The sequence below is a fragment of the Pongo abelii genome, chromosome 10, assembly GCF_028885655.2.
Source record: "Pongo abelii isolate AG06213 chromosome 10, NHGRI_mPonAbe1-v2.0_pri, whole genome shotgun sequence".
Lineage (NCBI taxonomy): Eukaryota > Metazoa > Chordata > Mammalia > Primates > Hominidae > Pongo > Pongo abelii.
The window spans coordinates 48,275,991-48,292,637 of record NC_071995.2 but is presented as its reverse complement, the minus strand read 5'-3'; the positions used below and the strand labels follow the sequence as shown (position 1 = coordinate 48,292,637).

Here is a 16,647-nt window from a genome sequence, read left to right as displayed (position 1 = left end):
GGGAAAAAAGACTAAAAACTCTTTCTGCATCACAATGTAAGTATAACCCTGTATTAATAGCCCAGAAGCTCGAGGCCTGTTCACAACACAGACCTTTCAAAGATGCTAGGCTAGACCTGTGGATTTTCATTTAGGGCTGTCCCATGTAGCATCCAAAATATTATCATCCTGAGTTTCCCCTTTCAGCTTCTCATCATCTCCATCTCAATTCAAGGAAGAAAAAGTAACTTCACAACAAAAGACAAGTACATAAAACTACCTTTCACTTTATAGATGACCTTCATATTTTTCATTCTTTTAAGAAATAAAAGAGGCTCAGCATAATGGCTCATGCCTGTAATCCCAACACTTTGGGAGGCCAAGGTGGGAGGATCGCTTGAGCCCAGGAGCTTAAGGCGAACCTGGGCAATACAGTGAGACCCCATCTCTACAAAAATTTTAAGAAATAAGAAAAGAAATAAGAGTCACACTGCCAGTAGTTATACTGGTATGAAGGAAACTCTCCAAATATAATCTACAGAGTGTTAACCCCTCTAGTTCCTGCAAAGCACGGTGAGAAATAACAAATCACACCCTTATACCTTTTTCTCTGAGAATAAGATAGAACATTCCCATTCTTCTCCCTCCGGGGAGCCCTACCCCCAAAAAAATAAAGGCAGAAGCTGTGGCCAGGTGCAGTCGTTCATGCCTGTAATCCCAGAACTTTGGACAGCCAAGGCAGGAGGACTGCTTGAGCCCAGGAGTTCAAGACCAGCCTGGGCAACAAAGTGAGACCCGTCTCTACAAAAAATAAAAAATTAGCCAGGCATGGTGACATGGACCTGTAATCCCAGCTACTTGGACGATCGCTTGTGTACAGGAGTTTGAGGTTGCAGTGAGCTAAGATCATGCCACTGCACTCTAGCTTGGGGGACAGACCAAGACTCTGTCTCAAAAAAACAAACAAAAAAAGACAGAAGTTGTATCCTAAGGAAAATGAGACATATCAGTTAAGACGCAGGAGAATTCTACTGAAACTACTTGGAACAAGATTCAGGGAGAAGGAGGTCAAAACGGCTGTGTGGAAACACCACAGGGCTTAGAACCAAACAGACTTGGTTTCCAATCCCAGCACACTGTACAGAAACTGCATACCTATCTCTAGGGTTAAGATTAGAAACACATTTCAAAGACTTGCCCAAGGGCCAGGCATTGCGGCTCACGCCTGTAATCCCAGTACTTTGGGAGGCTGAGGTGGGCGATCACTTGAGGTCAGCCTGGCCAACATGGTGAAAGTCCATCTCTACTAAAATACAAAAATTAGCCAGGCATGGTAGCGGGTGCCTGTAATCCCAGCTACTCGGGAGGCTGAGGAAGCAGAATTGCTTGAACCCAGGAGGCGGAGGTTGCAGTGAGCCGAGGTCGCACTATTGACTCCAGCGTGGGCAATAAGAAAGAGATTCTGTCTCAAAAAAAAAAAAAAAAGTTGCCCAAGACCATACGGAGTGTGAACCCAATTCAGCATGACTCCTAAATTCAGTGCTCCTTCCCAGTGCCATGCGTCCAGAATGCTACCTTATGGGAAATGTGTAACCACAGGTGGCAAGATACATTGTATGCAATGTTCAGGTGCTTTTCGCTACCTCAGTTCCCTCATCATTATGCTAATAGAAGCTATGTATTCAGCACCTACTTACTAGCCAGGCAAGGTATATGAAGTGCTAAGCACAGGACCTATTACATCATAAGCTCTCAATAACTGATGACTACTTATACAGAGATTTAATTTCTTAAAAGAGCTTAGAAAAGGAAACTGGAATGAAACAGAAGTTAACTGGAAACTCACAGGAAACTGAAACAGAAGTTAACCAGGCAAAAAAAGGGGAAGAACATGCCAGAGTGGACATTTTAGAGAATGGCCATGTATACACAAGCATACAAGTGAAAAAAAGCAGTGCATTCATGGAAGTGCAAGTCATCTGGCATGGCTAGAGAGCAGACAACAAATATAGACAGAGCAGGAAATGAGGTTAAAAAGGCAGGCAGGTCTTGATATACAAAGAAAGATGCTTAGAGTTTATCCTGTGACTGAGAGAAGCCAAGGAAAAGTTTTAAACAGGGAAAAGAACACAATTAGGTTTGTGTTTCAGAATGATCAATCAAATGACAGGGTAGAGAAGGACCTGCTGAAGGGAGAAGAGACTGAGACAGGCTGATGAGTTAGGAGACTACCTCATTAGTCTAAGCAAGAAATAAGTGCCTGAACTAATACTGGAATGGTACGGAGAACAGGAAGTAGAAACAACAAGACTCAGTGATCCATTAGAATATGGATCACTGGGCGAGGTGGCTCACACCTGTAATCTCAGCACTTTGGGAGGTCAAGACGGGTGGATCACTTTAGCCCAGGAGTGAGACCAGCCAGGGAAACACTGCAAAACCCCATCTCTATTAAAAAAAAAAAAATTTAATTGAAACAAATTTGTTGGTCAGGCGCGGTGGCTCAGGCCTGTAATCCCAGCACTTTGGGAGGCCAAGGCGGGCGGATCACGAGGTCAGAAGATCGAGACCATCCTGGCTAACACGGTGAAACCCCGTCTCTACTAAAAAAATACAAAAAAATTAGCCGGGCGTGGTAGCAGGCGCCTGTAGTCCCAGCTACTCAGGAGGCTAAGGCAGGAGAATGGCGTGAACCCAGGAGGCGGATTTTGAGACGGAGTCTTGCTCTGTCGCCAAGGCTGGAGTGCAGTGGCACAATCTCGGCTCACTGTGATCTCGGCTCACTGCAACCTCCGTCTCCTGGGTTCAAGCAATTCTAACTCAGCCTAGTCTCCTGAGTAGCTGGGATTACAGGCACCTGCCACCACACGCAGCTAATTTTTGCATTTTTAGTACAGATGGGGTTTCGCCATGTTGGCCAGGCTGGTCTCGAACTCCTGACCTCAGGTGATCCGCCCACCTCGGCCTCCCTAAGTGCTGGGATTATAGGCATGAGCCACTGTGTCCGGCCAAAACAAAATTTTTTTAGAATATAAGGATGACTCTCAATTTTTTGACTTCGGTAAGTTACTGTGGTCTGAATGTCAGTGTCCCCCAAAAATTCCTATATTGGAACTTAATTCCCAACGTGATAGTATTAAGAGACGGGGTCCAGGCACAGTGGCTCACAGTCATAATCTCTGCACTTTGGGAGGCCAAGGTGGGAGTATCGTTCATGGCCAGGGGTTTGAGACCAGTCTGGGAAACATAACGAGACCCCATCTCTATAAAAAAAAAAAATCAGCCAGGTGTGGTGGCACACGCCTGTTATCCCAGCTACTTGGGAGGCTGAGGTGGGAGGACTGCTTAAGCCCAGGAATCCAAGGCTACTGTGAGCTATGATCTCGCCACTGCACTCCAGCCTTGGTGACGAGCAAGACTCTCTCGATAGAGATAGAGAGAGAGAGAGAGAGAGAGAGAGAGAGAGAGAGAGAGAGAGAGATGGTGCCTCTAGGAGGTGATTAGGTCATGAAAGAGGAGTGCTTATAAAACAAGCTTGAGGGAGCCTGTTTGCCCCTCCCACCATGTGAAGATGCAACAAGAAGGTACCATCTTTGAAGTAGACAGCAGGCTCTCATCAGACAATAAATCTTCTGACTTCTTGATCTATGACTTCCTAGCTTCCAAACTGTGAGCAATAAATTTCTATCATTTATAATTTACCAAGTCTAAGGTATTTTGTCATAGCAGCAGAAATGGATGGAGATAGTAAGTGGACATTCTGAAATACAGGAATCTGTGAAGCAGGGAGGTGGGGGCAGGGGTGGAGAAGGAAGTTGAAACAGAGTTGTTTTAGACTTACCAAGTTAGCATTGGGGGAACCAATGGAATGTCTAGAGCAGAGGAAGTCAGGGCTACAAATACAGACTAGGGAACCATGTGCACAGCCATGACAGCTGAAGCCCTGAGCACAGATAAGATTACTTATCTGTGTATGTAAAGTGAGGTGAAGAACAGACACAAATCTGAGGAATACCCTCATCAAGAGAAAGAAAGAGCAGAAGAAACCCCAGAGAGAGCACAAGGAAGATTAGGAAGCCAGAAGGAAACTATGCCACAAAGGTTAGGAAGGGGAGACTTTCATAAAGATACTGGTCCACAGTGTAGGGCCGGGGGTGGTGGCTCACGCCTGTAATTCCAGCATTTTGGAGGCCGAGGCAGGCGGATCACGAGGTCAGGAGTTTGAGACTAGCCTGGCCAACATGGTGAAACCCCATCTCTACTAAAATACAAAAATTAGCTGGGCGTGGTGGCAGGCGCCTGTTAATGCTCAGCTACCTGGGAGGCTGAGGCAGAATTGTTTTAACTCGGGAGAGGGGGTTGCAGTGAGCCGAGATTGCGCCATTGCACTCCAGCCTGGGAAACAGGGTGAGATTCCATCTAAAAAAAAAAAAAAAGAAATGGTCCACAGTGTACAATGCTGCAGAGAGAGATGCCATATCCAGCAGGTTCTCTGTAGTCTGAAATTAGGAGTCAGTGGTAGCCTTGGAGACAGTTGTTTCAGAGGCTTAATGAGGCAGGGGAAATGGACTGAGCAGTAAGCAAAGGTAAGAAATAAGAGGAAGGAAATGTAGGCCACACCTTTCAGGCTTGAGAGAGGGAGAGAGGGCCAGCACATGAAAGCAAGCATATTCTCATGCAAGACTGTGGCAAAGTTTTGTGTGTGTTTTTTTAAAGCTGGGAGGCTGGGCATGGTGGCTTATGCCTGTAATCCCAACGTTCTGGGAGGCTGAGGTGAGAAGATTATTTGAGCCCAGGAGTTCAAGACCAGCCTGGGCAACAAAGCAAGACCTTGTTGCTACAAAAAATTTAAAAATTAGCCGGGCATGGTGGAATGTACCTGTAGTCCCAGCTACTTGAGAGGCTAAGGTGGGAGGATCACTTGAGCCCGGGAAGTCAAGGCTGCAGTGAGCACCCCACTACACTGCAGCCTGGGCAACAGAGTGAGACCCTGTTTCAAAAACATAATGTATAGGCTGAAGGCAAAGAGTCAAGGGCCAAGTGTTAAGTGAGAGGTTGAAGATGAAAGAAACAAAGAGAGACTGTAAATGAACAGATCAATCAATAAAGTGAGATCCCAAGATCTCAAAAGAGAAGAGATGAGAGTAAGAACATGGAGGGACAGACCTTCGAACAGGAAGAGGACAGTTCCTCCTGAGAAAAGAAAGGAGATATGGGTGGAACTGATACAGATGAGTCTGCCAAGTGTTAGGGAGGGAAGCTGAGGGACTCTGGTCTTCCTTATAAACTAGTGAGAATGAAAGGTGATAATGCAGCCGGGTGCGGTGGCTCACACCTGTAATCCCAGCACTTTGGGAGGCTAAGGCGGGCAGATCACGAGGTCAGGAGATCGAAACCATCCTGGTTAACACAGTGAAATCCCATCTCTACTAAAAATACAAAAATTAGCCAGGCATGGTGGCGGGTGCCTGTAGTCCCAGCTACTCAGGAAACTGAGGCAGGAGAATGGCGTGAACGCAGGAGGCGGAGCTTACAGTGAGCCAAGATTGCGCCACTGCACTCCAGCCTGTGCCACAGTGCGAGACTCCATCTCAAAAAAAAAAAAAAAAAGAAAGAAAGGTGATAATGCATAGGCTTGGTTAACTTTGCTTCATAGCTCTCTTTAAGAAACTGATGAAAGCTATAGACCCAGATCCCAAAATAGACACATAAGCACTCTCACTCAAAATCCTGCATACAGCCAGGTGTGGTGGCTCATGCCTATAATCCCACCACTTTGGGAGGCCGAGATGGGAGGACTTCTTGAGCCCAGGAGTTTAAGACCAGCCTGGGCAACATGGCAAGAGCCCAACTCTACAAAAAATAAAAAAATTAGCTGGGCATGGTGGCACACACCTGTGGCCCGAGCTACTTGGGAGGCTGAGGTGGAAGGATCACTTGATCCCAGGAGGTCAAGGCTGCAGTGAGCCACATTCACACCACTGCACTCCAGCCTGGGTGACAGAGCAAGACCCTGTCTCAACCAAAAAAAAAAAAAACAAATTCCTGCATATAATTTTAGAGTTTTCAGGTCCAACGAATCCAACCCATGTATCCAAAGATTCAGACAGCTGTGACACTATGGAATTTCCAAAGAAATGGCCTTTCAGAACCTTTCTTACTCATAAAAGAGCATCCACACCAGAAAGTACCTTATGCACTATAAACACAAAGATATAAAAAACTCTCAATCCTCTATGATATAAACAATCAACAAAAAGAGATGGACCATTTGATGTGTACAAAAGTACTAACTGAGACCCTAAGGGTAAAGAATATAGGAAACCATCTCCACTTTTAGGAAACTTCGAATTCAAAGATAATTGAGGCCCAGCACAATTGCTCATGTCTGTAATCCCAGTGCTTTAGGAGGCTGAGGCAGGAGGATCACTTGAGACCAGAAGATCAAGACCAGCCTGGGCAACATAGTGAGATCCCTATCTCTACCAAAAAAATCAAATAAAATATTAGCCAGGCACTGGCCAGTATGGCAAAACCCTGTATCTACTAAAAATACAAAAATTAGCGGGGTGTGGTGGTGCATGCTTATAATCCCAGCTACTTGAGAGGCTGAGGCACGAGAATCACTTCAACCTGGGAGGAGGATGTTTTGAGCCAAGATGGTGCCACTGCACTCCAGCCTGGGCAACTCTGTCTCAAAAAAGAAAAAAAAGAAAAGAAAAGAAGAAATTAGCCAGGCATCGTGGCGCACACCTGTAGTCAGAGTCAGGAGGATCACTTGAGCCCAGAAATTAGAAGCTGCAGTGAGCTACAATCGCACCACTGGTCTCTAGCCTGGATGACAGAGCAAGACTATCTTTAAGAAAAAGAAAAAAAAGGCCAGGCGCAGTGGCTCACACGTGTAATCCCAGCACTTTGGGAAGCAGAGGTGGGCGGATCACCTGAGGTTGGGAGTTCGCGACCAGCCTGACCAACATAGAGAAACCCCGTCTCTACTAAAACTACAAAATTAGCTGGGCCTGATGGCGCATGCCTGTAATCCCAGCTACTCAGAAGGCTGAGGCAGGAGAATCTCTTGAACCCGGGAGGCAGAGGTTATGGTGAGCTGAGATCATGCCATTGCACTCCAGCCTGGGCAACAAGAGCAAAACTCCGTCTCAAAAAAAAAAAAAAAAAAAGACAACTGAGTGACAGAGCTTTAGATTTAGCAATGGTTTTAAATAAAAGTAGTATTTTTAAAACATGAAAGATCAATCTAGAGCTAAAAAGAGACTACAGTCAGACCAATTAAGTCTGAGAGGACTCACGAAGGCTGGTGGTAAATAAACTCTAAGGAAAAGAAGATCAAGAACACTTTTTTTTTTTTTTTTTTGAGACGGAGTCTCACTCTGTCTCCCAGGCTGGAGTGCAGTGGCATGATCTCAGTCAGCTCCCTGCAACCTCCGCCTCCCAGGTTCAAGCGATTCTCCTGCCTCAGCCTCCAGAGTAGCTAGGATTACAGGCGCCTGCCACCATGCCCGGCTAGTTTTTGTATTTTCAGTAGAGACGGGGTTTCACCATGTTATAGCCAGGCTGGTCTCAAACTCCTGACCTCAGGTGATCTGCCCACCTCAGCCTCCCAAAGTACCGGGATTGCAGGTGTGAGCCACCAAGTCCAGCCAGAAAACTTTTGAAAGAGGAACTAAAAGGATACGTTCACTGAGGACAAGTGAGGGATAAGAAACGGAAGAGTAAAAACCATAGTTTCTGAAGGTTCTAAACATCCGTATGTCCCTTTTCATAGCTTGTAGATGCTAAGTCTCAGAAACCAAGCTTACATGTCACAGGCATTTGCCTGAATCTGTAGGCTCAGAAATGTACATATGTGAGACGTCTGTATGAAAGAGACCAGCGAGTCTTCTGCTCTAGTCAACTGCTTGCAGTGACCCAACATGTACTGGACTAAGGATATAGGTGCCAACAGGAACAACTGATGATGGAGTGAAGCCTTACTTTCAAAAAATTTATCACAAATTGATTCCATTCATCACTTCATATATAACCTTATTCTACTAAGTAACACAAGATAGTAAAAACTGCCAAGTCTCCACGCATCCATTCACTATCAGCAGCAATAAAGATTACATGTGCTGAGTGCTCACTGCATGCCATGCTATACTCAGCTTTTCTATTATCTTATTTTAAACCTCCTTACAACTCCAAGGAGGGTGTCATTCCTTTTTGTTGTTGTTGTTGAGACGGTGTCTTGCTCTGTCGCCCAGGCTGCAGTGCAGTGGTGCGGTCCCAGCTCACTGCAACCTCCGCCTCCCAGGTTCAAGCAATTCTCCTACCTCAGCCTCCCGAGCAGCTGGGACTAAAGGCGCATGCCACCACGCCCGGCTAATTTTTTTGTATTTTAGTAGAGATGGGGTTTCACCATGTTGCCCAGGCTGGTCTCGAACTCCTGAGCTCAGGCAATCCACCCGGCTCTGCCTCCCAAAGTGCTGGGATTACAGGCGGGAGCCACGGCACACCACCGTCATTCATTTTTTAAGTGTTGACAAAACTCATACCTGGGAGGTTAGACAGTTTGTCCAAGGTCACAGAGCTAATAAATGATACAGACAGAACTTCAACCCAGGCCCACCAGATGTCAAAATATGTGCTTCTCAAATGATTACACAACACTACCTTATGTCAAAATCAAGTCTCCAAAACTGAGACTTTATTTTTCAATTCAAATTGAAGTGACCAAAAATTTATTGTATTCCTAAAACGATATAAGAAATAAATAGTTGCGAGTTATTTAAAATAAATTTCAGATACAAAGGACCTCTCTACAAGAGCTTACATTGAGGCCAGGTGCAGTGGCTCAAGCCTGTAATCCCGGGACTTTGGGAGGCCAATGCGGGCGGATCACCAGAGGTCAGGAGTTTGAGACCAGCCTGGCCAAGGTGGCGAAACCCCGTCTCTACTAAAAATACAAAAATTAGCCGGGCGTGGTGGCACAAGCCTGTAATCCCAGCTACTCAGGAGGCTGAGGCAGGAGAATCACTTGAACCCAGGAGGTGGAGGCTGCAGTGAGCAGAGATCACGCCACTGCACTCCAGCCTGGGGGACACAGCAAGACTCTATCTAAAAAAAAAAAAAAAAAAAAAGAGCTTCCATTGAGCTAAGGCCAGACTCGGTGGCTCACACCTATAACCTCAGCACTTTGGGGGAGCCAAGGCAAAAGGAGTTCAGGAATTTGAGACCAGCCTGGGCTGAACATAGTAAGACCTCATCTTAATTTTTTTTTTTTTTTTTTGAGATGGAGTCTCACTCTGTTGCCAGGCCGGAGTGCAGTGACGCGATCTCGGCTCACCGCAACATCTGCCTCCTGAGTTCAAGCAATTCTCCTGCCTCAGCTTCCCGAGTAGCTGGGACTACAGGTGCAAGCCACCATGCCGAGCTAATTTTTGTATTTTTAGTAGAGACAAGATTTCACCATGTTGGCCAGGATGGTCTTGATCTCTTGACCTCATGATCCGCCCCCCTCGGCCTCCCAAAGTGCTGGGATTACAGGCGCGAGCCACTGCGCCCGGCCTTGTCTCTACTTTTAAAAAAAAATTTTTAAGAGATAAAATGAAAAGCAATTTAATTTAAATACTTAGAAAATATATGATTGGCCTGACCTGGTGGCTCATGCCTGTAATCCCAGCACTTTGGGAGACCAAGGCAGGTGGATCATTTGAGGTCAGGAGCTCAAGACCAGCCTGGCCAACATAGTGAAACCCCGTCTCTACTAAAAATATAAAAATTAGCCAGATGGTAGTGACATTTGCCTGTAGTCCCAGCTATTGGAGAGGCTGAGGCAGGAGATTCGCTTGAGCCTGGAAGGTGGGGGTTGTGGTGAGCCAAGATCGTGCCACTGCACAGTCTGAGCAACAGAGTGAGCCCCTGTCTCAAAAAAAAGTAGAAATCACACTGGTCAGGGATAGGTTTACAAAAAAGGTGGTACTTGAGCCTGGCACGGTGGCTCACACCTGTAATCCCAGCACTTTGGGAGGCCGAGGCAGGTAGATCACCTGAGGTCGGGAGTTCAAGACCAGCCTGACCAACATAGAAAAACCCCGTCTCTACTAAAAATACAAAATTAGCCAGGCGTGGTGGCACATGCCTGTAATCCCAGATACTCGGGAGGCTGAGGCAGAAGAATCGCTTGAACCCAGGAGGTGGAGGTTGTGGTGAGCTGAGATCATACCATTACACTCCAGCCTGGGCAACAAGAGTGAAACTCCATCTCAAAAAAAAAAAAAAAAAAAAAGTGGTACTTTAGCTGAACCCTTAAAGATTTATGAGAAACTGTGCATACAAGCAAGAAGGAACATTTCAAAGAGTATCCCTGAACTAGTCACATGAGAGAGAACCATGGAGAACTCTAGTAACTAGAATACAAATATAGTATGAAGGCCCTTTTTAGCCAGTCATATGAACTTTCAACCCTGAAGTGCTAAGTCTTACACAGGCTAGGACAGAAAGTTGCAACCAAGGGCTGAGCTAAGCGTGACATGTTAATGATTTATCTTATTCAAAAATCCAACTCAATGCCATGGGGCTGTCAAACAACAAGATTAATTTTTCAAAATACACACCAGAACAAGGGTATCCATACAAGCCACTCTTTTCAATAAGGTGAATAATTCTTCCAGTGAATTTATCTGTAAATTCTCTTCTGGAACTGCCCTCAAAACCAGTTTACAATCATTGTGATTTTTTTTGACAATCACAACTAAAATCAGTTTATAATCACTCTAATTTTTTCAGTCACAACTAGTTTGGGTTCTAAAAGAATATTAACCAGCTTTTCTCTACTTGATTCCAGGTGACCTATAAATGAAACTCTACCCTCAAAGACTTGAAATCTGCCACCATGAGGATTTTCAAAGGAATGTGTCACAGGCTCTGACAGTAATTCTGAAGATGAGCTCCTGCCCACCAAAAACACACACGCAAGTTCCGGAGGTAGATCGCTTAGATAATGCCCATTCTTGGTTATTAAAAAATCTACATTCCTGCTTTCCTTAATACTCCTAGCATCAGGTGTTACAACTGCTTAGACAGAACTTTGATAAAGGTGTATCCTACGAATCTATGACTAAGCTACAGATTTTCGGATAAGTGGCCCCGTTTCCCATGATAGGTAAAGCAGGAGGGATTTACCAGTTTTATGGTGGCTTAAGTCTACCTGCCCCCTTCTGAGACTGTAAAATCTTTATCCAACATCTCTTCCTTTTCCTCTTCAACTCTCCCACCTCTTCCCCATTAAAAGTCACTGCAATTCCTAGGAAGCAGCCTTCTCTTATCCCTTTGCCTTCGTGGTAGACCCTGTGCCACGCTTTAAGGACCACAAAGCTATGTGATGAAACAGGCAGGAGAAAGGGAGGATGGGACTATGTTTACTGTTTGTGCTCAGAGAAGTGTTCAAACAAGAAAAGGGAGGATCCCTTCCTGTGAGTGTTATTTTATCTTAAATACCTTTCCAGTTGTCATCTTTGGACTGTTCTCAGACACTGAAAGACTTGAGCTCCTTCCTGCACGCCACAGAAGTATAGGAACATTCTTCACGTTGCACTTATGGCTGAACTGCACATGCTAAATTACAACCCGCTCTACTAGCCACACAATCCAATCTTGTATTTATAATTCTCTTCTGTCTCTCACAACAACGATAAAGCAGATAGCTTCCTCTTTTCTTAGAAGGCAGCCTCTGTACGTAACTCCAGCATGGTCATGCACTGTTTTGTTGGCAGTTTTCAATGATTTCCCTGCCTGACTCAGAGCTTCTTAAAAGCTACCAGGGTATCCTGCTCATCTGCACACAGTAGGCACAAAGTACACGTCTGCTGAACTGAATGCATAAGTTATGGATTTGAAAGAGATTTCAGAGACAGAATCAACACTGTGGTATAGAACTGTTTAGGGCCAGGTGCAGTGGTTCACACCTGTAATTCCAGCACTTCAGGAGGCCAAGGCAGGCGGATCATCTGAGGTCGAGAGATTGAGACCTCAGAGTCTCAACATGGAGAAAACCCGTCTCTACTACAAAATTAGCCGGGCGTGGTGGCACATGCCTGTAATCCCAGCTACTCAGAAAGGCTGAGGCAGGACAATCACCTGAACCTGGGAGGCAGAGGTTGCAGTGAGCTGAGATCGCACCATTTCACTCCAGCCTGGGCAACAAGCGAAACTCCATCGCAAAAAAAAAAAAAAATGGTAGCATTTCCTTAGAGTAAAAATTAGTTAACAGCTTGTGCAATGACAGCACAGATATTTAAATCATTCCAATGTCATCGTCACATGACGGCTTAGGATCATGACACTTATTAGGTATGCAGCTTTAGACAAAACAATCTTTCTGAGTACAAGTTTTCCCTTCTGTTAAGCCAAAAAAAAGAAAGGGGGGGTGTGTGGTAACAATACCTATCCTATCTAGTGAAGTTTAGTGAAGCTCAAATGACAATGTACAAAAAGATCATTACACAAATATAATGTATTATTGGACAGATTTAAGCAAATTAATTATCCCCATTAGTGCTACTTTATGTACATATACTTGACTAGACCATATACATAAGTCCAAACAACAGAGCTGTCAAGCATATAATAATAAAATATGTGGATCATTAAAAATTTCAGTCACAGAAATACTTGCAGAAACCTTCTACCTATTCAACTCGTCTATAGAAAAGCTCATTCTTATGTGGAAATTCAATTTTTCAATGATTTCCAGGCAGTTTCAGCCTGTTCTTTTTGTGACAGAAGCAGGTTTTAACCAGGAAGCTGCCTGGTGACCTGCCTGAAGCACCAGACACATCACAGGGCTCTGCAACACGCTCTGCGGCAAAGAGCCCAAAGCAGGCACAAACCTGCATTTCAGCACAGAGTTGGCTGATCTATTACCAAAGCCTGCAGCTGAAAATATAGACAAGCACAAAGAAAATTCTTTAACAGCATACAGCTCAGATTATTGCTATGATTAGGACCAATGACAGCCTGAACCTTTAAAAAAAAAAAGAAAGAAAAAATGAAAATAGAGAAATGAGTGCACCACTGTCAGCAAAGCATGATAAACACACAGTTAAAAGCATCTTTAGCGGTGGCTCACGCCTGTAATCCTAACACTTCGGGAGGCTGAGGTGGGTGGATCATTTGAGGTCAGGAGTTTAAGATCAGCCTGGCCAACACAGTGAAACCCGGTCTCTACTAAAAATACAAAAAAAATTAGCCCGGCAGTAGTGGCGCTTGCCTGTAATCCCAGCTACTGGGGAGGCTGAGGCAGGAGAACTGCTTGACCCTGGGAGGCAGAGGTTGCAGTAAGCTGAGATCGGGCAACAGTGTGAGACTCCATCTCAAAAAAAACAAACAAAAGAAAAGCATCTAAAACAAAAAAAGGCAAAGTACTTATGTTAGAGCAGAGTAACTGTAGAGAAAATGCAAAACAAACAAAACTTAGCTCCAAATATGCTACAGGCATCACAAATAACACCATACTACACAGATATGGGGACTTTTGGATTATTTTAACTTCATTTGAATTACTAATGTCTGTCTACTTCTCCAGCCAACCATCCCCTGTACTTTAAGCAAGAAAGATGACCAATATGCTGACACTGCAGGCCCAAGTTTTTCAATTGTATTTTTTCCAGAGTCATCCATTGCTAAAACAGATGAAATACGAGAAGTGTAGTATATCTATAAGAAACAAATTCAAACCAAGTCAGATGCCAACCAAAATAATCCTTCATTGGAAAGCAAACCATGCACTTGTCCTTAAAATTTTTAAGCCTTGGCATTCACAATTTGTAGAAGTTTCACACCTTTCTGAAGGAGACAGAGGTGAGCTAATCAGTGTAGGTCCTAGAAATAGTCCCTCAGAATGTTTCTAGACATTCTAGACATGTCTAGAAACACCCAGAGATGTAAACAACAATCAGCTGGAAGCAGATATACCCAGAATAAGGAGCTTCCAGGATTTCCCTCTCCGTGTGAAAGCAATCGACTCCTATTTTTAATCTCCCTCTGACGCAAGCATCCAGGCAAACCTCTCTCTAATCAAATCTAGATGATTTGTTACTTTCAAATAGCAGTTTTAAAAGTCAGATTTTAATGCAAGTCAACACAGATTTAATGTCAATGCCTTAGTCTAGGAGAAGAATGAGTTATCTTGAGAGACAGAATTGATGGTAATGCAAAAAGCCCCTCGATTTTCGAAGCGGGGGGAACTTAAAGAAATTTACATTTAAACAAACTAAGCCTCAGCCATTCAAGTCTACCGCAAATGGATTCATCTGGTGACTATTTCAAACAAAGGTATAACTGGGCAGACAAACCCAAAGGATTTCTATCTTCTTAAACACTTCACAGAAACAAACTAATCTAATACCAGTGATTCCCGGGACTGACCGAAGAATAACTTGAAAACTGGATTAATTGAAAAATAACACGTTGATAGTTAAGTACAGGTAAAAACAGCACTTCCCTACACATTGGGTTATTAAAAGGGTTATTAAAAATAATTATTTCCTTCAATGCCCAACAGGATTTATAACATTCAACTCTATTTTTGGTTTTTCATTGTAAAGGATTCTCAGAGGGGAGGGAACCATAATGCCTTAATAAGTAAACAATAAGTAATGTTTAATAAGCTCCTGGGAGTTGGTCACCTTCTTCTTTTCCAATCAAGAGTTTCTGATCCACTTGAAAAATGCTAGTGAAGAGGGCCTTCCACAAGGAACTCAATAAGAATATGCAACTCTGGAGACACAATCAAAGTACTGGTATCAAGCTTGGAGAAAATGCTGCTTTTGTCTCAGGGGCAGCCAGTGATAAAAACAGGAACTTTACACAGAACTGATCACAACTGCCCCACAAGCCTGATCACATGCCCACAACGGAGCACTGTGTTTCTCTCATTGTTGTACAAGGAGTTCTCTAATAACTGTGGCTTGATTTATTCCATTCCTTTTTAATTCTGAAAATAAATCGAACCCTCCCTGTCCCAATCCATTGTCAAAAGAAAGAATGCCAGCCAGGATTTGCAAGTAAACGGTAGCCTCCTCTCCTTCCCTCTTCAAAGACTCCAAAAGGTGACCAGATGCGGAAAATTCAACCCGAATAACAGACACCAGGAAAAAAATAACCTCTTATGACAAAGGTAGTCTAAAAGCAGCACGATGTGTCTCTCTGGGTTAATGCCACTGCTTCTTATCTTCCTAGGACCCTAAATGGCTCACCCGCTTCTGTCTCACTCCTGTCACTGGGGAGGCATCGCGCATTGTTAAAGGAAAGAGAAGAAATGCTGCTGCGGATTTCCCATGTGTCTTTCTCTTTTTGAAAGGGGGAAGGGGGGCTGGAACAAGGTGTGGAGCCCTCCACGAAAAGGGGAGAGGAAAGGAGAAAGCTGTCAGCCACCCTCCTCGCAGCCCTCCCCCTCACCCCACCTGGCCCAGACGCCTGGGCAGAAGCGGGAGGGCGCAGCTTTGTCTCGGGTTTTGGGGGGCAGGAAGCGCAGAAGCAGTGTGGGCCCGGGAGGACCTTTCCACAAGCCCTTACTTAGTCCCCTCCACGGGAAAACAAAGCCACAGGAAACCACTTAGTGGGGTGGGAGAGGAGGGAAGACGGTCGTGGAGTGCCAGGCCGGATTCTCTGCACCCTCGTCCCCCTCGCCGCACGACCGCCAGGGCGCGCGGCGGGGACCCATCTCCCCAGTCGCCGCGATCCACAGGGTCCCGGGCGCCCTCTCCCCGGCCCGGTTCCTACCCTCCGAGAGCTCCAGCTCCAGCTCCGCCAGCTGCGCCCGCACTTCAGGCGGCAGCGCCGCCACCGCGGCCGGCGACGGCTCCAGGCCTCGTTCCGCCATCCCAGCTCCGCCAGCCACACTCCGGAAGACAAGAGAGGGGGCCGAAGGAGGGACGGACAGACACGGGCCCACACCCGGCTACAGGATCCGGCTCCGGCCGCCGAGCGCCACCAACACCGCCGCCGCCATGAGCAAAAGTCACGTGAGCGCGACGGCCCCGCCCCCGGCCAGGAGGACGCACCGCCTCCACAGCCTAGTAAGGCTGAAGACGCACATGCCTACGGCGCCCTCTACTGGGAAACTACCAGAACGACGGGCCCAAGCCCTCCACTCGAATTTCCCTACGCGAAATGGGCTCATGGTATATGGACCGTAGGCTTTACCACAGTAGTGTGGACACAGCATTTACCTTTCGCTCTCGAGCAAGTTTTTAGGGGTCCCAGGCCTTACTTTTTCCAATACTAGACTTAGCAATGTATGTCTGTCGTGTCCTTTACTCCGTTTCCCCTGATTAATACCTGCCCATTTATAAAAACCTAATCACAGGCCACCTCCTTCGCTGTGGCTCCTGGTCCTATCTGCCAGGAGCTCTCTGTTTCCGTTTCAGTTTTAGCTTTTAAAAAGACAGGCGCGGTGGCTCACGCATGTACTCCTAGCACTTTGCGAGGCTGAGGCAGGTGGATCACCTGAGGTTAAGAGTACTACGCCAGCCGACAGGGCGCGGTGGCTCACGCCTGTAATCCCAGCACTTTGGGAGGCCGAGAAGGGTGGATCACGAGGTCAGGAGATCGAGACCATCCTGGCTAACACGGTGAAACCCCGTCTCTACTAAAAATACAAAAAATTAG

General features: G+C 45.6%; 1 protein-coding gene across 7 annotated transcripts in view; it reads right to left on the bottom strand.

The window, feature by feature from the left end:
* Positions 1-16,020, bottom strand: part of DIP2B (disco interacting protein 2 homolog B) — a 252,440-nt gene extending 236,420 nt beyond the window's left edge. For all 7 annotated transcript variants that reach the window (XM_009247723.3, XM_009247721.3, XM_002823234.4 and 4 more), the window contains exon 1: positions 15,760-16,020. In XM_009247723.3, the coding sequence (XP_009245998.2) occupies positions 15,760-15,859 (100 nt within the window). In that variant the 5' untranslated portion in view covers positions 15,860-16,020. The remainder of the gene's footprint in view (positions 1-15,759) is intronic.
* Positions 16,021-16,647: the final 627 nt, after the last annotated feature.